This window comes from Embiotoca jacksoni, unplaced genomic scaffold (assembly GCF_022577435.1).
Source record: "Embiotoca jacksoni isolate LCO1_2020_lvr unplaced genomic scaffold, fEmbJac1.0.p SCAF_14, whole genome shotgun sequence".
NCBI lineage: Eukaryota > Metazoa > Chordata > Actinopteri > Embiotocidae > Embiotoca > Embiotoca jacksoni.
The window spans coordinates 4406361-4432514 of record NW_027185274.1 but is presented as its reverse complement, the minus strand read 5'-3'; the positions used below and the strand labels follow the sequence as shown (position 1 = coordinate 4432514).

The window sequence follows — 26154 nt, the reverse complement described above, 5'->3', positions numbered from 1 at the left end:
TGCTTCCAACTTCTCAGAAGTTAAAGGTCACCTTTGTATCCATTTTCATGAAAACAAACTTTAAGTTCATCTTACTCTTGATCAAAGTTTAAATTGTTTTTGAAGGCATTTTCCTCCTCTAAGCTCTGAACTTGTCCATCCTGGAGCAGAATTTATTTTTATCAGCTCATTTTCTCTCTTCTCTGTCTTTCCCATTCTATTTGATTCTCTCCCAGATGGGACTCCTTTGACCTCCGACTCAGGGGGTTAACAACAGCTATATAACTTCTGCAGCTCTGTGAGACCAGAGAACAAAACTGAGGTCAAACAAGATGCTGCTTCCCCCCCCCCTTCCTTCTTTTGCTTTTGTTTGTCATTATCTGTATCATTGCTATGTGCTTGTGATTGTATTCAACATGGTAAACAACATCATCTTTGTTTTGTAATTTGACAAACTGAATTGCATATTTCTTTCTCCAAATTATACTTTTGGTGTATGAAAATGAAAACACTGAGTACATATAACTTTCACCAAAGCTGTTCACTTGAATTGATTACCTATTTCAGGAATTATTTGTAAAGTATACACAAGTTTGTGGGCATGAAACGCATTAAAAATCTAAAAATGATGGGGACTGATGGAAACTGCTAGGTTTGCTGTCATGACAAAGCAAAGAAGCACTGCAGCCAGAAAGGTAAACTGACTAATTTTGTGGCAGTCAGACTAGGAAGGGAGGATTCAACCAGGAAATACTGACAAATAAAAGCCAAATGCTGAGGTCTGTGATAAAGAATGATAAAACACTGACTGGAAATACCCGTTAGCTGTGTAACTGCACTGGTGCGAGCAAGAGGTTGCACCTTGGATAGCTCGTGACTGGCTGACAAGTACAGGATCAGCACCATGGACAGCGCTGCATCATGTCTGCAGGTCTATGTAGAGATGCTGGGGTGATTTACTCCTTGGTACCTTATTACAGATCCATTTATGGAGGTTAACTATGGTGAATTATCTCTTTTGATGGTTGTGATTATTTCATAAACAGATGTTGGATATCAACTTGTTCATCTCTTGCTTTAGCTAAAGGAAATTAATGAGATTTCAGTGTCTTTTCTGCAGAGTTTTTCATTTATTTACGACTTTTGTGGAGCATCAACCCATGTAGCACGTCTATGACTTGAATTAACACCACTGGAGTGTCACACAGGGGTTCTGTTTTGCAGTTTCAGCAGAGGCACATTTTTCTCATCAGATTAAAGATTCTCTGTGGTGAAACGAAGGATGACAGAGGAGGTATAGGTTGAGAAAGTATGGTATTCTCTCCCCACAAACTGCCATAAATCAAAAAAGGACCTGACAGACAGAGAGAAAGACAGAGGTAGTTGGCCAGCTCCATGGCTCAGGGCTATTATGGGATTGCTGCTCAATAGACAACACCAGAGGAGGCAACATTTTGGATCGGGGCATGTAATGGATGTCCAAAGTGATTTCTCAGAAACAGTATTGTGCATTCAGCTTGGGAAGCAGAGGCTTGATTGGCTGTGTTCAGCTGCATCGTTGGCCACACGTCAGCCCTTCTGGGAAATGAGTTTCTGCCTTTTCTCTATTTTCCTGCCTCCCACTGGTCAGTGAATTCACTTAACCTTCAGTGAATGAACAAATGGACCACCACAAAGAGACATGTACATGCACATGCTGGTTTTAATTTCTGCATTATCTTGTTCCTTCCACAAATGCAGAACTCCAGCACAATCAGTGGCTGTGGATGAGTTTTGTTGTTGTTTGTTTATGGTTAAATGATAGTAAGTTCATCTAATTTGCAGGTAATTGCAGTATCTAGTAGCGAGGCAACTAGTGGACTGAAGAAAACCTGGACCTGCCGTGCACCACCTTGGCAATTTTGTTTCCGTATCCTACTAAAATATTTCCCACAGCACATTGAAGGTACTATTTGTATCTGTAAAACAGACTCGTCTGACGCTGCAATTATTTTTCAGTGTTTGATGGGTTCAATTTTAAAGTCAAATCATCTAAAGAGCTTGCTCAAATGGGAGCTGTCTATACTATTATAAAGGTCCTCTGTAAGTGCCCTGAGAATATTTAAGTGTATGATTTGACAATAGACTGTAGAAATAAATCAATAAGCAAAGGACAAACACAAATTTTGAGAATTGGCCAGATACGGTCTCACGGATTATACTGTAAAATATATTTGCCCCCGATTTCACAGATGTTTAGTGGCCATCATCAAGCATGATACAGTTTAATAACCTTAGAGGGTTTCTGTGGTGGCCAGTTCTGCCAAGAGTTGATATTAAATGAGCAATAAAACTAACTAAGTCAAAAGTAATTTGTCAGGTTAGATTAGTTGCATATATACTAAACTCTGATTGCAAAAGTTGAATTTGTTGATTTAATTTGTTTTAGTGAGGACAAGAATATGCTGAGGAGAAATGACTTGTCAATGTTCAGAAATCAGTGGACACACATTTTTCCTTTCTTGCCCACAAGTTGCAGTATAACATTGGAAAGGATACAGGTGCACAACACTGAGGAAGGTGTGTGAGGCAAATAGAGAACTTCACTCACAAAGAATTGTTGAAAATTCAAAGGCCAGGCAGGGTCCAAAGGTGACAAGATATTGACAAGGAAACAGAACACTAGGAAAACCTAAACTCAAAGTGACAAAACCTTATGATTGAGCAACTAGTAGTGACACACTGGAGGTAGATACACTGAGCAGGCTGATTACAAAATGGCTACAGGTGGAGCAGGTTAGAAGGTGAGGGGGGAGGGAGGATGGCAGGAGACTGGGCACAGAAAGAGACAAGGGGCCTCTGGTGGGTGGAGGGAGTGATACAAAGAACTAACCAATTAACTGAAAAGACAAAAACCATGACAATATCACTGTAGGCGATGACAATATTGCATGCATTCAGAGCTGTTCATGACATTCTTCAGGGCTGTACTTAGGTTTTCTTCTTTCTTAATAATGTTATTAATAATGTCTTTTATTATTCTCTATCAGTTAGCAATTAGAGAGCAAAGTGGTCACGTACATGGTGTGTAACAGTGCAATATGAATAATAATAGTTGCTAAGGGATGAGGAGTACGATGATTTCAAATAAGGAATGAAACACAGCTGCAGTGTATAAAAGAAGAAAAAATGGAATATTGGATGGGAGACTTCTTTGATTCATTATAATTCTGATCTGAGAAAGAAAATAATGAATCCCAATGTTATATGTACGAGTGTGAGCACACACACACGTGTTATGTGTGCTCAACCCCACACACACTCTAACATGCACAAATTCACACTGGGTAAAGAATGTTTCTGCAAGAGGCATGAGTGTATAAACACTGCCCCCTAGTGGTTCATTTAAGACCTTCAAGTCCTGGAACACAGCCAAGAGGGTTAAAATCAACATGTCCATATAGGGATCACCCAAATACACATTGGACAAATCACACAGACACACAGACACACAGACACACAGACACACGCACACACACACACACACACACACACACACACACACACACACACACATGCACACACACATACAGACACACACACACACACACACACACAAACCTAAAAACATTTCCAACCTAAAAAGTAATTAAGGTACACAGTGCAAGAGATAACACCCCTGTAATCCCACAGAGAGAATTCACATTTCTGCACACCAACATGTACTCATTTATTCGTTCTGAACTTAATCAACTTCTATGTGAGAGCCAGAATCACCACATGGAGCAGCTGTATAAAACAGGAGTCATAAACAGAAAAATTACAATTGGTAAAACCTGTATTAAAGTATCTGTACACGTTAATGTATCTAGATCTGAAAATATTCCTTTGCTTGGAACACATTTCCCTTTTTCAGTATTACACAATTTGTCCCGGGAATAGAAACCACAAGTGCAGAGAAAGCAGCACACTTGCATATTGTTCACATTGTTATTCTGTGCAGGTCCCCTTCTTTATGGTTGTCTTAACAGCCTGCAGCAGCACCAAAGGCTCCCTGAATGAGTTTCATAGAAAGCAAGCTGAGCACAGCATGAAACGCGTTTATAATATTACAGAGTAGAAACCACAGGCTCCCCATGAACACAATGCTGACTGTACATGAGACATTTTATATCATATGCAGAATGTGAAGATTTTAAAGGTTGTTAAAATACTGCAGGATGTTTAATGTTCTCAATGGGGATGATACACTGGAAGGACTATTTTTCTGCCTTTCCCTTTTTCTTCTTAAAAAACAATGCTAATAGATTCACTGTAAAGTAAAGACAATTAGGCAGTTTGTATCATGCCACATATATACACACACACACACACACACACACACACACACACACACACACAAATGAGCAGGATTCCTACTAGAATGTATTAACAATATTTATTCACTACAAGTTCCAGTGTTATTTTTCCTATTTCATTTCCACCCCACGGTAAGAACAAGATGTATGATTTTTGTTTTTAATTTTTCTTCTTTACATATTTACAGATTGGTTTTTCTATTGGCAATATATCACATTTATCTATATACACAACCCAAACATCACCTTGTGTACCATAAGCCAACCTATGGCCAGGGTAGAAGATGAGATGTTCATTTAATCTGCGTTCAAACCTCAGTAGATTTCTACTGGCTGTGCTCTCTTTCCTCCGTTTCTCCTGCAAACAGAGGGCAGAGTAAGAGTGAAATAATCTCAGTTTATCTTTTCCAACTTGCCGTTCTATCAGGGAAGAATAAAGCAAGAGCTCTTAGAATAAGAGTTCCTTTTTCTTATGTTGTCAGCCAGTGTTAAGGATAAGGGCACTGGGAGAGATGGTGAGTGAAATCTATTACACAGACAGAAGACTTTAGTCTGAAAACACTGGAGCGGAGGTGATAACTGATCTTTTGACCTTTGACCTTTTAAACTTATTTTTGTTTACAGTACAAATCCATTTGTGTAAGTGCTGCAGCTCTCTCTCGCTCTCTCACTGTGAAAAGAAATAAATATATACATGTTTCTTCAACAACACTGAATGGGTGTGCGTAGCTGCAGTCAGACCTGGCTCGAAGTACAGATGACCAAGCTTTTTTAATACTCTTAAGGACAGATACTTACTAGCTGTAATACTGAATAAAGAGAAAATAACGAAAGTCATTTTTCATCATGACTTGGTGGCAAAAAAAATGTAAGTAATTTTGTATTGTGTTTTGATCCAGGTCTATGCAAACTGCAGGCCAACATCACTGACAACAAACTGTGAATGGAATGACGAGATGAAGTGAATAAACCTTCGTGAAGTTGTTTAGGTGAAGTAACGATTTAAAAATAATTTGTACGCCAATAGGTCTTGAGACTATTTGTTAAAGTCAGAAAACTGTTGTAAAGTTTTGTCTCAGTCAGACTTTAAATGCTAAACAGCACATTTCATTAAAACCTTTCCAATAGATGCAATGAGAAAGAAAAAAAAAAAAGTAAAAACACACTTTCCAACACGGCATGTAACCCAAGTAATCGCTGTGCCAAATATTGCATCATACCTACAAAAAATTACTAGAATTCTTTGCGCAATCAGGCAAAAAAAGAAATGAGGATTGCTATATTCAGGAACACTAACAGCTCAGACTGTTATTCCACTGGTGAGATTTGGTTAGAATACAGTAAGTCAGGAACACAGTGATACTTTCTACCATATACGGCATAGGTTTTACTATATAACATATAGCTATTAATGTTAGACCCATTGTATTTACCTCAGACCTTGTAATGAAATGGCAATACTTAGTAGAAAACGAATATATATATATATAGATATATATATGTATATATATATATAGATATATATAGATATATATAGATATATAAAACAAAACATCCCTTCGCTGAAACCAGTAACACTGTTGATCAAACCCAGCTTGTTGTCTAATGTAACAAATAAAAAAACTGTTTTGAAATTAAGACACATGAGTTGTTAAATATGTATCAGACATGTAATGTATTTTCTTTAATTCACAATCTAGCCTACTGTTGCAATATGTACAGTAGAAAACAGTAGGTGTTAGCCTTTATCAAGGGGGAGACAAAAAAAACACCTTTAAATATATATTTCTCTTGTCTCTTTGTAAAGCATGTATGAAACAAGACATCCTCTTACCAATGTCCTCTCAAAGCAGCACTGATGTGGCATGAACCGGATTAGGAAAACATCACGGATGAAGACAGCAAGGACTATGACAATATCCATCTGCAGGTTCAAGTTTAAATCTGGGGGATAGTAGCTTTTTTTTTTTTTTTAATACAGCACTTGCACCACCTTCAAATATCACCAGTACTTTTGTATGAGAAGAAAGGTTTTGATTTATGTTGTATGGGTAAAGCATATCATTAGTAAGACTGAGTTATTGTTAATAAAACAGCAGTTTTGATATAAAATTGCTCTGAAAAGTGCAGAAACATAATTAAACTGTTTGCATTCAGTGACGTATATTATGTAATGTCTTGCACCCAATAACACCTGTGCCTCGCTAAGCTTCTAAGGCCATTTCAACCACCATCATGTCATTGTTGACTCCCAACAAACATTCAAACATTCACTTTTTTCTATGTAAAATCCTCATCACCTCTGTCATCACTGTCAATCAAAATTACAACTGTGAGAATAATTTATTAGAAATGAAACAGACTTAATTTGTTAGCCTAAATCAAGGGACACATGCACTTATGTGGGAATCCGAGCTCGCTTCTGTCTGACCATGTAGTATGGACACAGTGAGATGGCAATGCCTTGTGTTGCTTTGAGTCCAAAAAACCCACAATCATCCCGATGATCCAGCCCTGAAAGAACATCTGAGAATTCAGGTTCTGCAGGATCTTTCACTCCAGCTTTACTAAATCATCCGAGCGGTTGAAAAGTAGCTCCCACTGCATCCACGAGGAAAATCCATCCAATAAGGGCGATGATCAGATTCCATGTAATGTTTGCCCACAAAATGAAAGGTCCAGTCCATCAAGGAATTGGCATTAAATGAACTCTGCACTGTAAAATCCCAGTTTGTTTTCTAATAAAAAGGTCGAGACAAACAGAAAGACACAATTGTAAAGGGCAGCGGGCTGCTTCAGCCCATATTCAGTCTGTTTTTCATCAGTGGATTTCAAACATCACAACCAAACACTCACTTAGTGTTCAAAGCTAACGGTCCTTCAATTCAGATTTCAAACGAGCGAGCCAGCCCTGCTTTGGGCCGGCACCATGACCGGCACCGCCCCCATCCGCTCCAGCGTGGCCTGGCTCACAGCGTAGGAGTGCGTGTGCTGACCGTGCGTTGACGTCACCACCGGTTTGAGGCTCACAGAGCCGTTGCTGCGCACCATGGTGGGAGGGGACGGGGCAGAGTTTGTGGTGACCACCAGAGTCTTGGGTGGCGGGAGCGTGTGGCTGCCATTGGCGAACGATGTAGTCGTCGCCGTCGTGGGTGGCGCGTGGCGGGACAGTGGGGTCGAGCCCGGGGCCGTGACCGCTGTACTGTGGCCGTGCGCTGCGTTCTGGGCCTGTCCGTGTCCATGTGCGCCGTGGGCAGCGGCGGAGAAGGTCTGCCGGGTGTCTCCGTTGTAACGCGTGTAGGAATTGGTGTCGTAGTTGGGTTTGGGGTTGTGCCAGTAGCGACTGTTGTACGTGTTGGTAGACGTCAGCGTGTCATTCTCTGAGGATGAGGCGTCCGCGTGGAAAGCCTTCACTGATGATGATCTCTTCGGAGGAAGGTCATCTTCTCTGTTGAAATAAATAATATCAGATAAATCTTTAAATAATGTGTTAAGAGCAGCTAGTAGTGGCAAACCCACTGAGAATAAACATCCAAATCTGCAGTTCCCCTCAGCCCTATGCATTGTGTTAACATCTTTCAATCACTGTTTGGGTTTAATTGACTTTCAATGCTCCCATTAACCCAATTTCTGGCTCCGGGGAAATAAGGGATACGAAACAAGGCTCTGAACCCCCACACTACCTGTCCAGCACCAAACTTTAGACGGACAAATTCAATAAGCTGGTGAAATAATATATAAATAAATGAATTCTGGACCCCATCAGATGTCCAGCAAATGTCATCTCTGTGTTTTGTTTCTGTTTTGTCCTACAGAACTCACAAATTTGGTGGCATTCAAGCTTTCTGTACTTACACTAATGGTTAGTAATTGATGTTGACAATTCTAACAAAGCCAAAACTCAAAAAATATCCCTGGTCTGTACAACCTTGATGCTTCTTCACTGATTGGAGATAATGTTGTAAAGATGTTAGAAATATGAGAAGTGACAGCATTAAGATAGCCAATTAGTTCATCTTCAAATATTTAGCACAGATCAGCATTTAAAAATTAATAGAGCTCTGTGCAGTCAAGATCTGCTGAGGATGTAAATGCTACTTATTTATTCATTTTCATTCTTAGATGTTTGTGTACGACACAAAATATACAGCAGCTGGTCTGGTCAGTGGAGTCTCCGTACGAATACTGCAACAGTAACAAAACCAAAACCAAAAGTTCACCTCTTGTGAATTTAATAGTCCCAGTTTATACACACTCTCAGTAAATATGCAGGAAAGATCACATTCTAAAAGTTTCTCATATCGTTCTTTTTATGAGGAGTAATTTTTGTTTATCAAGCTCCTGATACATTTAATGTAAAATATATTCATTGTGATTTTCTGTTGAGGACAAGCAGGGCTGGAGGGGTGGAAACTGTGAAGGGAGGATTGTAGTTCAGCCCAAAATGAGGCAGATGTTATCCCAGTCAGCCAAAGCTTCACATATCTGAAAAATGATTTATCTTCCAAATGATTCCTGGAGTAATTCAGGGGTGAAAATTGCAGCCCATGTAAACAACTGACAGAGGTACACAGACTGGCTGATAAGACAAATTATCCTGTGATGATGAAAAAAAAATTGCTGCCAAGAGATTAAATTAAGCTGAATGCTTCAAACTAAAAATCCAATTTACTCACCGAGGGTTTTTTGGAGCTGATGCTTTGTAATGGCCGTGCTGACACATTTAATATTCAACAATAGGAGCTACAAAGCCGCTGCTGCATCTTTCAGCTTTTCAAAAAACAGCAGATAGGCCTTAAATGTCACCCTGCCACAGTCTGAAATACTGAGAACGTAATTATCTAAAATAAACAGCCTCTGCTTGACTTCAACAGATACACTGAATCAAAAAGATCCATAGTCGTGGGAAAACTGCCAATATCTCTCTGAACTTTGAAAAAAACACAAAACACTTGCAAGTCATTGATAAAATACTATTTTAAGTTATAATAATAACTTAATAATAATTAAAGGCATAAACTGAGACTTATAGGAACATCTCTAAACACGTAACAAGACACCGACATAAATCAATGGAGACCATCCTGATGAACTTGAAAACTACCCTCTTCACATGGTCCCTCTTCGACCACTCATACAAAGCTCACACTGTTCAGCATACACGTGATGTCAGTCACATTACTACTGTTGTTAAGCCAAGCAGCAACCAGCAGTGACTTCACCCATTGGTTTATGAACTGTTGTTATGAAGCCTCGAATGCGGATCTTGGCCATCTCCATCTTGCTAGTTCGGAGCGGTTTGGAGCCAGAAGTGACCATATTTGGACGAGCTGAGGGGAGCGAGCGGTGGATCTGTATGTGGAAATGTACCGCTCAAAAACTAACAAAAAGGAGCGACTTTAGCTAACAATGATAAGTTGTGTAAAGAATTTATTGACTTCACATTTCATGAGAGAAGTTGAATGGGAGTCTAGAGAGCTGGTGTATTTTTTTAAACCAACCTCTAGTATTGCAACTTAAGACACTTCTGCATCAGCCTCATTTGTCAGACCCCAGTTCTATGTCCACTTTTATACACAGTTTATAGGTTGAGCCTAAGAGTGAATATAAAAGCAAATAATTCCTTGAATTATAATAGGGCCTTCGCACCACTCGGTGCTCGGGCCCTAATAATCATGACGAGATGATGAACATATGGATAAATGATGAACTATAAGCTTGCGACAACATTTACTTTCACACCATTCACATTATGCTGTTTGTTCTTAATGTACCTGAGACTGAAACCATCTTTGGTTGGAACTAAACAATTCTGGAAGAGAAAATTATCAACAAAAGCCAAACCTGATCTCATTGGGGATCTCCTCCTCGTCGTATTTGTTCTTGTTCTTCCAATAGAAAAGCGTGACCACCACTAACAGTGAACAGATAACGATGGCCAGGACTCCTGTAGCGATGGTCCCCGCGATCAGACCCACACTCTGAGGCTGGGCTGCAGGACAGACGGACAGGAAGAGAGTCTGACATATCAGCCAAATAATTCAAAGTCAGTCTTAGTTATCCAGGATTGCTGTAAACTGAGGACAGGGCCGGGGATGTTAGAGAAAACAATACAAAAAAGTGATATCGTAAGTAGATTCAAATGTTGTGTTCAAGATTATGTGCAATTCAAGCAGGTTTAATTTTGTTATATACACTATAGAGACGTAAGCCAATCTTTTCTTTTTTAACTAATATGACTCTAACATACAATATCGGGACTTTGTCGCAAGTGTTCGATAAATATTGGCGTCTATTTAAAAGGTGACATTTAGTATGTTTAATTCCCCAAATAAACATGTAGTGGGAGAGAGTCCACAACTGATATTTCCTTAAAACAAATCTAATATATTCACCAATTTTATCACAATTTATTTCCTTTTGACTGCATGTGTTTTACTCCATGGACCATATTAGATTTGAACAAATATGCACAAAATACTATCGTTCTATCTGTTAATCAAAGTTTTTTACTTCTGTTATTTTATCTTCTTTCAGAGATAAAAGCAGCAAGTAAACTGATCATGTGACATTTTAGTCTAATTGCAACCAAGAACATCTTTGTTTAAAAAAAAAATTATATTAAAACTTTAATTTCTTTCCCAAAGTCAACAACAACACTTTTAGAGTTTCCAGAAATACAGTCACAATCGTGACCACTGGGATTAAACAGGTTAATTGAGGTCAGCACCACAAATAAAAGTGTCTAGACGTCAGTGATATCTGCAGTGTGTCATGTGTGCTGTGGAGGTGCATCAGACTGATGGAAGGGAAAGTTGGAGAGCACATAGGTCAGCTTTTATAGCCTGGAAGTCCCAAGTGAGCCAGGTCAGCTGACAATCCTCCCAAGTCAACCAACGTCCTGTCGACGAGGGGCAGGGCGGCCTCCAAAACAGTGGAAAATTAGCCCAAAAAAATGAGCTGCTGATGCACTAAACTGACTGTTTCTATATCGCAGTTTTTAATTCAATCACTGTATGTTAAAAATAGGAAACCTGCATGTTTAAAACTAAAGTTTTACACACCAACACAGAAAAGTTAATATGTTGTCTTTTCTCCTTCAAATAAACTTGAGTAACCTTCCTGAGCATTTACATCTGCATCGTGTCGGTACTTCACGTATTTACTTGACTGACACCATCTGTTGTGTCTGACAGACAGACCCAGCAGTCAGCCAGTATATTTCTGATACTGAACGCTGGCCTGACACATGCTGACAGATGACAAAAAAAAAAGTCCACGTTACAGTCATCCCTGTCAAGCTATCCAAACTGTCTGACCCTGTGTGACCTGAGTCAGCTCTTTGTCTTCTTCTCTGTCGGTGTCAGATGTGGGTCTTTGTGCTACGTGCATGATGTTCTGCTCTTGTCGTTCGGTTGGTTTGTTTGTTTTTCGGCTTATGGCTGTATTTGACAAGTGTCTCTCAAACAAAAGAGTCCTAAATGTATTCCCATACTGTCAGAGATTGACTGAGACTTGGAGACAGCAAACACTGCCATGTGTCACCCTCCGTGTATATGATAATACATCATTATTACATTGATACAGCAGTCTGTTTTAATTTTACTTACGTGCTACAACCTGCAGGTTGAGCAGACATGTGCTCTTGCCGATAGCGTTGCTGGAGGTACACTGGTAGAGTCCTGAGGTGCTGGTGCTGATGTTTCTCAGTGTGACCGTGCCCTGCATCTGGTCTGGAAAACACACACAGCCACATAGTAATTAAAGTGGCTAAAAAAAACGAATGCATGGACCCAGTGTTGAAGCAACATCCACTGTATAACAAAATAATAATTATATTTCATATCAAAGGTAATTTACAATATATCAAACTGAGCTCAACATGTAAAAGTTGGTCATTTTCTCATACTAAACTTGTTCACAGTATGACAATATGTTTAACTGAACTACTTCTACTACCTGCCAACAGAGGGTGCTATATACCACCTAATACAAAGTGTTTAAAAATGCTGTGCAACAAAACAGGATAGCTGCAGATTCTTTTTCACAGATGATGAATGGGTTGAGTTGTGAGATTAGAGTCATAGAGCTGTACACTACTGGAGTCATTCACATGGCCTCTGCATTTCCTCAGATTTCAGGTGTTGAAGAAGTCAGCCAGATCTTTTACCTGTTCTTTCAGCAGTGACGTGACACGTCACAGCTGTCAAACTGAACACACAGTGACACTGACAATTATAGGACTCAAATTCAATCTGAATCAAATGCAAACAGCAGAAAACAAACTTCAAAAATGTTTACAAAACATGTACACTTTTTTTCTTTATTTACCTTTAGGAGGTCAGACATGTAAAATATCATGTGTATGTATGTATATATAAGATAAACATGTTTTTTATATTCAATCTGCATGCTATACAGATCTTGTAAAATGTATATAATATCTGTTATCTATCTATAAGTAGCTGGAGTCGTGATTGACATGGAAAGCTATGTGCCTTGCTTGCACGTATATGCAAACTAACCAGGAGGAGATAGCTGTCATATCTGCTATTGTTTACTTTTATTTTCATGATTAACTTTTTGTTATTTTCTATTAATCCCACTCATGTGAAATACAATGTGGCCTCTTTGAAGCTCTTTCAGATGTTATCATTTCAAAGGGCTGATTGCCAAACATGAAAATTTGCATCTCCCAAATGCTGATAATTGACATGTCCTCAACTAAACGTGATACACCTTTGTAGCTGAATTTGCAATTATGATTCTCTCACTGCACATTTGCATTTATTTCTCTGCAAGGGCTTAGAGGTCATGTCTGTACATGAGAAATATTAGCTCTCCTGCCATGGTAGTCTGCTGTCTGCAATTGAAATGAACTGTGTGCAGGAGGCTTCTTCTGACCAGTAGTGTACAGACAGAGAAAAGTGACCGGTAATGAAAATTATTTCACTGTGAAGTGGGCACATCTGGAAAAGAAAAAGGAGAGTTCACTACACCAGCACTCTCTGATGCTGAAAACCAAAACGCAACTCCAAGTACACCTGTTCTTGTCATTCTCAGCAGCTGAACGGATGTAAAAAGTCACAGCTTGGCAGAAGAAGGTACGCGCATTGTGACCGCACTGATTACACCATTCCAGTTCTCACAATGGCAGGATGTTGGCAGTTGGTATTCAGCATGAGGGAAGACGGGAAACATAACAAGAAAACACCACACAAACAAAACCACCTTCACTTAGAGAAACACTCTGTTGACACACAAAGTCATTCATAAATCCACAGGTATCCCTCCATCCATCCCTCCATCCATCCCTCCATCCATCCATCCATCATCACCCCTCAGCAGGATCAGAGGAGGGGAACCTTTGGGCGGGCAGTAGTTCGGGCCTGGCACATGACATGTGGCGGTGAAGGTGGGAGTGGTGCTGAGTCTGAGCTACGCTATGCGTGTGAGATTTACCAGCGAAGGTGGGGCAAAAGGGAACTCCGACGGCCAGCTTGTTTGTAATACCTTGCATGGCGTTGTGCGGCAGCTTGGGCAGCGCGTCGAGCTTCTCCCAGGAGTAGGACGGCGTCGGAATACCTTCCTCTGAGCTGCAGAACAGCATGATGTCACTGCCTACATCCAGCGTGCCCTGGATTCGACATGCTGGCACCGAGGGGGGCACTGGCAGATGGAGAGAGTGGGTGGTGTTGCGTTAACCACTTTACAAAGCAAATCAAATGTTTTCCTAATTGCAGAATAAATTGCATATTCAGAAAAAGCAGTGATTTAATGATGCTTTCAAGGAAAGGTTAGGCATTTTCTTACTTACTGTATAGGATCCCTGACAGACAGAAAAAATAAGTTTCCACCTTGTCATGAGGATGACTCTGATTAAAATGTTGTTTATCTTTCTTTAGAGCTAAAATGCTGCCTTTAAAAAGTAGAAGTTCTCACAAACCATGAAATAAACACCGTCTTTTGACCTTCATTGAAACTTAAGATGTATTTCAGGCAAACAGGGAAATCCACATGGTCTCAAGCAGTATGTATGTTGTAACGATACAGGTAAAGCTTCAGGCCTTCTGTATTCTCATATAAGATATATATATTCTCACATTTTTTTCAAACAATTAAAAATACATATTCTGTAACGACATGCACTAAGTTACCCAACACTGTGAGCCCAATGACGCCGATGTTGCGCCCCCCTCTGTCTGGGAGGTTGTTGACCAGGCACTGGTAGGTCCCAGTGTCGGACAGCTGGGTGTTGTTGATGAAGATGGAGGCACTTGTACTTGGCATGGTGGCCACGAAACCCACCCGACCGATGAGGTGGTTGGCGAGGCTGAACACCTGGCCGCCCTGGTAAATTATCACCTGCATCGGAAAATGTCACAGGGAGGGGGCGGAGGAGGGATTGAAAGAGGAAGGAGATTGAAGAAGAAGGGAGTAAGCAAGGATGGAAGGCAGAGAAATATTGGTGACAAAATGTCAAGGAAAAAATGTGCAGGGGGGGAAAAAGAGAAATAAAGAAATATAATAAACAATGAGAAAAAATGTTTGTACATAAAGATAAATAAATATACAAATACTTTACTGCCATTCAGATACATGAATTTGTGTCCTGGACGTTGCTTTTAGAGGCCTGTTTCACACCTCTTTCACTAGAGGGAGACCTATTTCTACAAAGAGGCTGAAAATAGACAGTGGACGGAGTAAGTAATGGAATGAACTGACTTTTATTTCCCTGAGAGAAACAAACAAACAGACAGACAAACTAAAAAACCTTTTATTTGTAAGTGGGTAGAAAGCTTAGTGGGTAGAAAGCACACACTAAAAGTATGCTTTCATGGTACTGTAAGGCTCTTCCGATAAAAGCATCCACTAAATGGTATGCATAATTGAAAACATTTTAACTTGGAAACATATAAACTGCAATCTGATGAATCCAAGAGCAGAAAAGCAGGCGGTCATTCGCACAGGGGATCAAATCCAGCGAGAAATTAAAGCCAAGCCGAGCCCTTTTATCTTTACATCGGTGTCCTCGGAGGGGAATTGCAGTTACAACACACTTGAGCCGATGAATTCACGCCTTCAGGTTGAGGTAATTCCATGTCAGGTCCAAATTAAAGGACAGTGAAGAATCTGCTTGTTTAAAAGGTTCCCTCAGGCTGAAAACTTGGGCTCAACAGCTCGTTTGTGAGGCCGAGCCACATGCAAAACAGCTCTCACCCCTCAGCTGGGCCCACACAAAAGATGAAGGACACACACAAACACATGGTATCTGCACACAAGTCTGGCACTCACACACGCGCCAGCTCACACACGGTCACACACATACACACACAGAAAATACGAAGGGGAATCAGTGGGGCTATTCACTTTGCTGAAAAGAGTCCTCATTGAACTGTTCAAAGACCCAGGCATGGAAACAACTAGCACCAGTGTGTTCTTGTGTGCGCGTGTGTGTGTGTGTGTGTGTGTACGCATGACAGCAATAGTTCTGACGAAAGTGCAGCAGTGTGTATGTGACTGTGTCCTCCACCGTTTCTTAACGATTGTAAATTGCGTGGCTGTAATTTCCTGAGTGCAGTGCGCTCGCTTTGTCCTCTTATGTGCAGATGAATAGGCAGCTCCTCAGCTGTGATGAGAGCTGCAACTGCATCTCCTCTGCATGTGTAAGTGTGTGTGTGTGTGTGTGTGTTTTATTTACTCACGAGGAGTGTATCAGTTCTGGGTTGCGTGTGCATGTGTGAGTGCAAGTGTCTGGGATTGTTCTGCCACAGTAACTTTCCATTGGTATCACAACGGTGTGGTCTCGCTTAGGTTTTGTCTGCCCACTCTTTTGTATCTTCGTACAGGTTTTGGTCTGTCTGTCTCCGTCTCTGTGTCCCCGTCTAACATACGGCTCTGGTCTCACCAGGCTCTACACTCCTGATGACCTAACGGTATAATCTGCATGCTCAGTGAAAGTGATCCAATCAATCGGCCTCACACACGACATTCTGCTTGCGCTTCGACCTGTCTCTGCCGTGCATTGTCAAGCTCCTGTGAGGATATGCAAGTGGGCATTTCCTGCTTTAAACGTGCCGCGACTGACCGATTTCTCAACTATGTGCGTCTGTCCACTGCGATGATCCATCCATATCTGTGTATGTATAAATCACCTCATCCCCTCGTGTGACCTGGTTGGCTTTGTGCCTATGCACAGACAGAAAAGAGGTCATGGCTGGCGCTCAGATGGCGGCCATCCCTAAGAACTCTAGCTGGACTAGCTGGACGTCCCACTGCTGGCCCAGTGGTAAACCTCTGTTACATCCTTTCTCTCCTCAAAACCGACACACCGATACGGTCCAAACATTCGCGCACATTCCACTAGTCTTCTCTCGCTCTTCGATTTCACCCTGTGAGCGTGAGTCACAAGTGCATGCTCATAGTAAACCTGCAGGTATTTTCGGTTGCTGTGCCAGTTTCGTGATCATATCCCACTTCTGACTGACCCTGAAGGGCCCTCTTGGCCCCGGATGCAAGGGATAGGCTACTGCCATCGTCTCAATAAAGCCTAAATAAATCTCTAAACCCCCGCAGCCTCCCTTCAATTTACTGACTGTAAGCTGCTACTGTTATCTCTTTCTATCCTCTGAGGCGTGTTCTGAACAATATGGGACCAGATTCATTTCAGATCTCTTCTTACTGCTGGCTTTAACTGATTTATCCCATGAACTGCTTATAGCACATACTGCACCTACATACATTTTACAGCCATACAGTAAGTGTATAGGTAATTAGATTACTCTGTGGTGCATTTAATGACACTACAACAACAAACAACTGGTTTCAAAGGCATGTTTTACTTGCAGAGTCTCAATGTTGGCTGTGTCAAAATGTCTGGTTCACAATCAGTCACTCGTGGAGTTTTTTGCGATCATTGGGATCAAAAATGATTGATTTTGTGGCTGCTTTTTGTGGCTGCTTTTCTCAAAAATTGTGATGAAATTTGTAAAGTTTGTGATTTTTTTTTCTGGGAAAATTGTGGAAATTAGAAAAGATTTTAGGAAAACGTGATTTTTAAAAAAAAAAAAAATTTTTTACACTTTATTTGGTAATAATCATGCTGCACATCACAGTTCTATTTTAGTGCAAATATTTTATGTATTTATTTTGTAAACTTCGAGGCCCACGAGGCTTAAAGTTACAAAAAATTCATAAAATTGACTTACCTTTACAGAACAGATAATCTGTCAGTGAATATATAGAATACAATTAGGCTGCATCTGCTGTAAAAATAAGAGCTTTAGATGCAGTTTAATTAATATTAACTCAACACAGACTGAATGCACAAAAACAAAGTGCAGTCTCTTGAAGTTCAACATACTATATTCCTCATTCAAATAATAAGATCACATTTCCAACAAACTCCGTCACTTCCATTTTTTCCGCTTGCTCCAGTTTTCAATAAGCAAGGACAGAGTTTGTTTTGCTGATGAAAGGTAGCAGAGCCATACTGATGATTCTGAATGAGGAGTTGCTTTTCTTAATAAAGCGAGTTTTGTTTGGAAAGTATTGATATGCTGTAATAATTTTAGCAGAGCTTCAGCTGGTGACATTTTTAGCGGAAAAATTGCTGGGATATTGCAAAATTGAAATGAATTTGCTTTAAATATTGTGATTGCAACATCGCAGTTTCCTCGAGGGACTGAACAGTGGCACATTTACAGTGATGTCCAGGGAACATGTGATTGTCCTTGACAAAAAAAGAAAACGAGACAAAAAAAATTGAAGAAACCTCAGTGGAGGAAATTCTGAGAGAAATTAAATGTATTGGGGTTGGCTGGGGTTTGAATAGGAGTCAGCGGTGGGGAAAAAAAGGAAGAAAAAATAAATTAAAATTTGGACACCAACACTGAAATCTATGCGTGTTTTTTACATGCCTCAGGTCTCTGATGACCCCCCACACTGGTACACACTAGTATGTGTGTACAAGTGGGTCAGGAGACACTGGTCTTGATAATCAAGGTCAGCTCTAATACACCAATGGAGATGATCAAGCTCCATCCTTAAAAAGGTAATATATTCCAGTTCAAGATAATCAGAGTTTCCATGACCACACTAGTGAAGAAACTGAGGAATGTGCACTGCTGTGCTTACTGGGCTGAGGAAAGTAGAAAAGAAAAACACAACAGGTGCAAAGTGCAATCTTTGAGCTGCACAGACAGAATCCCTGTCTAACTGAAGAGTTGACAAAGTGGAACTGCTCAGCTTGATTGTTTTAAGCAAAAGTGATGAAGTTACCCTTCGTTGGAATTTTTCAGGCGACTCACCCCACTTATGTTTGGGGACTGAGCTATGTGCAGTATTAAACTCATATACCAAGTCACGAAGGGAATGAGCGATGTGGAACGAGAGTGCTCAGGGTGAGCAAGTGATCTGAGCTCTTTATTGAGGTTCCAGTCCCTATAAAAAGAAGGATTTTTGGCTGAACTGTCCTTAAGAAAGATACTTGAAACTCTACTTGTGAGAATAATGATATCCTGTCGCTGACTCTGCATACCGATATTTCCGTAAATGAAAAAAATAGAGCTCCTGTGAGCTGATCAATAAAAAGTATCAGATTATTGTATATGAGAGAGTGCGTTGCAGCAGCGCATACGAACCACGGCTGCATACCATCACATCCCTTCATTCTTTCCACGGGTAGGAGTTCAAGTCTCAGACATACAACGGGCCAGTTCTGACTGAAATGAGTCCTTGTTCATGTCATCTGTCGTGTACAGACAAAATTGTTGAGGCGGTATTGAAGGGGGGCAACCAGGAGAAAAGGGTCACACTTTGAGGGCATGTGAATGCAGCATCTATGTGAGCCATCCACTGGCAGATTGTTGGGTTCAGATAAGGATCAATGTGATCATCCAAAATATGATGACAGATGTTCTCAATTACAGATTAACATCATTTCTGCACCACAGAGCCTCTGTGACCCCAATTTCACCAGAGGTTCATTTCACTGGAGCTGAACAATTTCTACTATTTAAAAAAAAAAAATCACAAACAGTTTCCTTTCCAGGAAGTGATGAAACAGTTTTTCCAGATAGAAAATATTTTAGAAAATGACACAGCGGAAACGTTTCCATCAGTCCTGGGGAGATAAAACTTAATTTACAACTTTCTCTCATCAACTTCCACAAGTAAGAAGAGAATAGTAGATTAACTGGAATTGAATTTTGACGAATTTTTGGCCAGACTGATAATATTAAACTGACAGGATCATCACACTGAAGGCAGGTTTCTGAATTGATGGATTTAACTTTTGATACACGAGTTATTTTGATGATTGCAACTACAAAATCGGTTTCAGGAATTAAGTTTCACAGGTGGTGGAGGAGGCGAGTGAACCTGGAGTTTTTATTGGAGAATAAATAACATCAATACCTAGCAAAGAGTCTAAAGAGGATAAACAATAACTCAGGAACAAAAAACATTTTCTCGCTGCGAGTGTGTGTGTTTATCTGGATTATTTCACACCTCACGGCCTACAGGAAAGAGGTCAGGAGATTTGATCACAACAACAGCATGATGGACAGATTACACACACAGGAAACAACTCATGAACATGCACACTACACACATACACACATCCAAACACGCAGGTACACTCCTCTGAGTTACATGCCAACATGTTGTAATCTGTAATTAAAGTAAACAAACAGGATTTTGGTGATCGCAGACACTTCAGGGTTAACTGCTAATCATTCTTTGAGTATTGCAAAAGTCAAAAGAATACATTTTATATTGGATTATATTGATAATTCAACTGTGGAGGCTTCATAAAAAAATAGCATTATAGAAACCTTTCTTGCGCCTTTTTATCACAATAAGGCGACTAAAGGAGACGGAGCTGTAACAGGAGTCATGCCTGTTACGTGAATTACGTGTTCATGTTCAACATCCGAGTTGTAATTACACTGAACAAAATATTGGAAAGTTTCAAAATGTCCTGATTAATGCTGACAGGACAGAACAAGTCTGACATTGTGTTTATTTGTTTTATTGCCGAGAGTCACATGAAACATCATACAGTATAAAATGTTTCTGTCAAATATGAAACTACAGCTAGCAGGTGGATAAATTAGCCTATCTTTTCCTTTTATAACACAGAAGTGCCTAAAAGTCAAACAAAAACAGATGCAGTGACTCCTTTTCACTGTCTTGGAGGTGCTTGGCTAACGCAGAGAGAATATCTTTACTATCTATACACCAACGAATAGAAGAGAAGTTGAAGAGGGCTCAGTATGATTGATTTATACTATATTATCTTCTTCATTAACCACTGACCATTAACCACATGCAAGCAGCAGAAACTAAATCTAAATGTCACGCTGATGTCACCACCTTTTGATTTGACTTTGTAACATTATTTTTGGGGATCGTGCACGCACAGTATTCTCTCTGTTTTTTGTGTCCACTTACTCCTGAGATTAAATATCTGTCTCTTTAGCTCCAAAAGGTTTTAGCTAATCGGTCTGTCTGCTCCGCAGGCATCATACAGTGGATTTTCATAACTCTTGTTTTTAGCTGAAAATAGCTTCCTGCTGTCACCAAAAAGAACAACAAAAAAAACATTTAAAGTGGACCAAAAAAGTTAAGTTGTAAAATCATAACAATCAACTGCTACGAGGCTATGATGCTTCAGAGCCGAGGGGAACCAGAGAGCCAAGAAATATCATTATCTTTCTCATTACACAAAGTCATTTGATGCATTGTTCCTATATAAAAAAAAAAAAAAATTAATGTATTATAATGGAATTATTTGTTATGCATTACTTTTTAGCCAAAATGCAAATACTCTATCTGTCCTTATCACCAATTGCTTCAGAGATCTAACAGGCTGTTCCACTTCCTCCAATCATAAAAATATATGAAGCTCATACTTGACTCATTGAGTTCCATTCTATATAATGTGGAGTCAACCATACAGGCTTAAGGCTGCGTAGGGCAGCGATTAAAGCCTTCAGCAACATGACGATAAAACACTCGGGAAACAGGATAAAGGTGCGGAGGAACAAACAGCCCTGTTCATGCCGTCAGAGAAGCTGACAATATCGCGGTATCGTCCTCTAACTGCGCATCAATTCAGAAGACGGCAGTCGAATTTGAGCAGAGAGATATCTGAGTGGTCCGAGTGCGCTCGCTAAAGTGCGAACGCAGGTTGTGCAAGTGTACAGAGTTCTGTTCAGTCATTCTTAATGGCTTTTAGCATCAACTGTAATCATATATGACACCCTCTCCCACTAAAATGACCTTGCACTCGTTATGTCGCTCCACACAGCACATTAGTTCAGCGCACATTTTTGAGATAGCTCACCAATTTCACGCACACAACCTCATGGCGGAAGTGTAGTTACCACAGCATTTCTTTCTTTCTTATGTGGGAGAATGCGTAGATGGTGTGCCGATGTGTGCTGTTTGCGACCATGTTGTGTGTGTATCATGGTTGCACCCAGTGATCCCAGGTATATAAGAACTTAATGTATAGACGTCATTCAATTCAGTGTGAAGGTAAGTCATGAGAACACAGTGGATGTGATGCAGCTTTCTACATATTTCAGCTCCCATCATCACTTGCCTGACATCTAAAAGTCAGTTGCATTCATCCGTGAACAAGTGCTTATAAGTGTTTGTGTTCACAGTTGTTTTTTTGGTTTCTTTGTGTGTGCGTGTGTGTGTGTGTGTGTGTGTGTGCGCGTGCGTGCGTGCGTGCGTGTGCGTGTATTTGAGGACCACAGTGTAAGCCTTCATCCACAGGTGTGCAGGCGAGAGTTACACTGCGATGTGTGTATTTCTGGATGTGTGGATGCGTAGATGTCGGGATTCACACTTTTTCTGTGAACTATGCGGGCATGTGTGAAGTCAGTAAATATACTGTATATAAAACCCTACACGTATGCATGTGGATCTGCACTGCATTTGGACCAGCAGCCTGTCCAATGACAGTTTGCCGTGTGTGTATTTGTGTATACCAGTGTGTGTGTGTGTGTGTGTGTGTGTGTGTGTGTGTGTGTGTGTGTGTGTGTTTTGTGTGTGTGTGTGTGTGTGTGTGTGTGTGTGTGTGGTGAGAACAGCTGCGATATAGAGCCTGTCGTGGGCGTGAGTTAATTAGTGCAGAAGATAATTGTATTATTTGGACGGCCGACCAGCGCCGGGGTTCAAAGTGAAGGGAGGCAGGTGAGCTTGTACGGCCCGCAGCTGCATGTTAAACAACTCAAATGGAATCACAGAAGTCCCGCAAGAGGGGTGGGGAGGAAGGGCGAGTGATAGAGGAAGAGAAGGAAGGTGAGAAAAAAAAATGAAGAGTGGAAGGCCACCAACAGAGAGGCTGGAGAATCAAAATTAATAATAGAACAAACTTAAAATCATAGAGTATTTTTATTTGTATGCAAATTAATCTGCTGCCAGTGTTTCAAAAAACTCACAACGGTAAAAAAAAAAAAAAGAGCTTCAAGATGCTCCTGGCCGTGCAGTTGATACGTTTTTTTAAAGGTAGAAAAGTGCTGTGTTACATTGTTCAGTCCCTCCAGGATTTCGAGGAGTGGTTTTGTGAATGTTGCGATCAAATATATTTGATTTTGCAGTGGATTTTCTAGAGAATTGTGGTGTAATTTGTGGAGTTCTAAGTAAGTGTTTTGGTGTAAAATTGTGGAAATTTGAAATCATGGCAAGTTGAGGGAAAAAAAAAAGTCTTTTAAACAAGTACCTGATAAGCGTCATACGTATTCCCTTCTTTTGATAATATGCATGCTGCACATCAGAAATATTTGAGTTCTTATCTTTTTGTATTTATTTGTTGAACTTAGAGAACCACGGGGCTCAAAGTTACACAAAAACCCATCAAAGTGACATAGCTTTACAGAACAGACAGTCTGTGACTGTAAAATAGAACACAAAGGCAAAATCTGCTGTCATAATAAAAGCATGCAGAGTCATGCTGATTGTAAATAAGCAGTTAATTTTGTTAATAAAGCGAGTTTTGTTCAGAAAGATAATTTTATGCTGTAATACTTTCAACAGAGCTTCTGTTGATGAAATGTTTTGTGGACAAACTTCAGGAATTTTGCAAAACTGCAAGCTCCTACAAATATTGCAGAGATTGCTTGAATTTGCGTTAATTATTGCTAGATCTCGACTTCCTGGGGAGACTGACTGCTGCCCTGCAGGCTACACAACTTGGGAAGTGACAACATAATAAAAACTATGAACACCCTTAAACTCACAACTACATTCTATGGTAATCTCTATCATTTACATACCTAATATCCTAAAGGTGCGTCCAGATGCACCGAAAAGAGAAATGTTATGTTTCTGTGTCTGCTCAAACTGTACAGTTTGTGTAGGTTTTTTGCAGAAATGCACATTTGTGACAGGCTCCATGTACAGGTATAGCAGCTTAACACTGGGATGCAACATAATCATCATCATCACCATGAGTCGTACTGGAGGTTCCTGCCATGCTCTGTGATTGCATCATGCAAATGCATCAAGTTGAAACATTTACAACTCAAGCAAATGGCATCTAAATTTAGGGCCACTTGACGTTTGGCATCTTCGCCTCTGTTTGCATCATTCCATACACTATGCATTAGTGCCTCTGTAATTCTCTTTGCGCTGTATCTGAGCACACCTTAAAACACACCAAGTCTTGTGTACCTGCTTTGACTGTAAGGTTGGTGCAGGAAAACAGCACGGCCATCCACAGGACGCACATATAGTAGTATTGCATTAGAAAATGAGTTAGGTGCATTTCAGAAGCATACATTTCTGTACATGTCTAAACAGTGCACAGATGCCCTGACTGTGTTTGAGTACTGTAATTAAGGGGCTGGGAATAATCTTATTGGTTGCAGAATTCTGTCTGCTGGGTCCAAATATCCAGTCTACATGTTATAATACCCCTTTAATCGTTGCTGTTAAGGACCTTTTGTCAGTGAATGGATGTCTGGGATTCATACCTGTTCTGGCTGGTTAGCATTGGACAGCGGTATCACCATCCAGATGATGTTGAGGTTGTTGAGGGCAGCGCTGGTGGTAAAGGAGCAGGGCAGGATGGCTGCTTGGCCACGGGCCACCTGGATGCTGCTCTGGGACACTGTCACATCCAGGGCCCGCACACACACTGCAAGAGGAGAGAGGCCAGTGATTAGTATCTTGACTCGCAAAAGAAAACCACATACAAGGTGTCAACAAATAAAGCAGGAGAATAAAGAGCAGAGCAGAAGTATACATGTAGGAATTCTCAGGAAGTCCCAACAGATGCATGTTGAGCAATCTCCCTTTTAAATCTTTGAGAGAAACGTGACATCTTCAAAGTCTTCCTGTAGGCTATTTGATCACCCGTATCACTAATAAAGGAGCACTTTCCTTTACTGAATGCAGAGACAGAGAGGCGATACAACAAAATACAGAGCAAAACCTCTGCCATGTGCACGCATGTTAAATATCTTAAAAAGTAAAAACTCATGTTAAATCTCTCGGCGCATTCGTTACAGCAAAACAAACATGATCACTGAAGAGTTGAGCTCCTCTTTTGAAATTCTCTCAGCAACTAAACAAACATCTAGACCACACTGTGAAGGATCACATGAAATATGTAATAGTTAAATGGGAAAACACGATAGGCTGTCTCTTGAGATATTTATTCATTTCCTAAAATTAAAAAAATAAAAAAAAAACAGAACTTGCTCCCTGCTTCATTAGAACAGGCCCGTATCAATACATACTAAATGAACGTGACAAGTGGGGATAGTGATGGGTTATTTTGGATTCTATTTGCTGTTTCCTGTGGGCATGCAACTCACTAAACAACCATGCTGGTTTGTTTTCCTGTGCAACAAAAGGTCCATCCTCGCAGAAAGAGGAACTAAGAAGCTGCCTTCCTCCTCTGGACTCAGCTGTCAGCCACAACAGACCCATGGAGACAGATATGTACATGCTGCATCCTATTTCTAGACCAGCTAAAGACATTAGGGCTGAAATTAAGTTAGATCTCCCCCGCAAGCATGTATCCATGTCCAAAAACCCCAATGGGAAGTAATCTTATCTGAACATGGTGAGGAGGATGATGCACTGATATGATTACGGATAATTGATCATGTCCTGTGAATCGTCCTCGTTAGTGATAATGTAAGATGATGATCTGGCCATAAATCAAGAGTAGAAACCACCAGAATGTCATTTGTTTGTAGTCAGGAATCAAAATAACAAACAACAAAATATCTCCTACTATGTTATAGGTATTCTGAGATATTTTCCAGGCTTTAAGCCAAATTCAGGTTTTGAATATTACCGTCTCTCGCTGACAGACTGTCTGTTGCTTCTTGCCTCTCTGTCCGAAACCTGCTGGACTTCCTACGCTTTCCTTCAGCTGGCAGACACCTGCAGGCTCACTGCTGGGCCAGGGGAGATAGGCAGCACTCAAACTGCTCCGCTCAGTTATGGTTTATAAGAGATATACCCAGAAATTATGTAAGCAATTTTGCTTAGACGCATTATATTCCAGTGAAGTGTCAACATGTATAATATAGAAGCATGATTGCTTACCTTAACTGGAGTGTTTAAATAAAAACACTATACGTCAAGAAGCATGGCCTCCTCATTGTGTACATCACAATGCAGCTAATGAGCTTCCATTACTTCTTATGACTTCTACAATCTGAGTCCACTATTATAAATACAATGAATAAGAAACTCTTAGGTCACCACTCTAATCTGATCTTCTTCTGTCCTCTGTCAACATTGTGTTCACTTCCTGCACAGAATCAATCTATGTTCTTATTGAAGGATTAACAGCACGGAGGAA

At 40.4% G+C, this 26154-nt stretch overlaps 1 protein-coding gene across 1 annotated transcript in view; it reads right to left on the bottom strand.

The window, feature by feature from the left end:
• Positions 1 to 3663: 3663 nt before the first annotated feature.
• The window catches only part of igsf11 (immunoglobulin superfamily member 11), a 108636-nt gene continuing 86145 nt past the window's right edge, over positions 3664 to 26154 (bottom strand). Inside the window, exons 3-8 of the mRNA XM_069147559.1 lie at positions 24308 to 24471; positions 14474 to 14681; positions 13830 to 13985; positions 11927 to 12049; positions 10161 to 10308; positions 3664 to 7764 (exon numbers count right to left, since the gene is read on the bottom strand). Of these exons, the coding sequence (XP_069003660.1) occupies positions 7209 to 7764; positions 10161 to 10308; positions 11927 to 12049; positions 13830 to 13985; positions 14474 to 14681; positions 24308 to 24471 (1355 nt within the window). The 3' untranslated portion in view covers positions 3664 to 7208. The remainder of the gene's footprint in view (positions 7765 to 10160; positions 10309 to 11926; positions 12050 to 13829; positions 13986 to 14473; positions 14682 to 24307; positions 24472 to 26154) is intronic.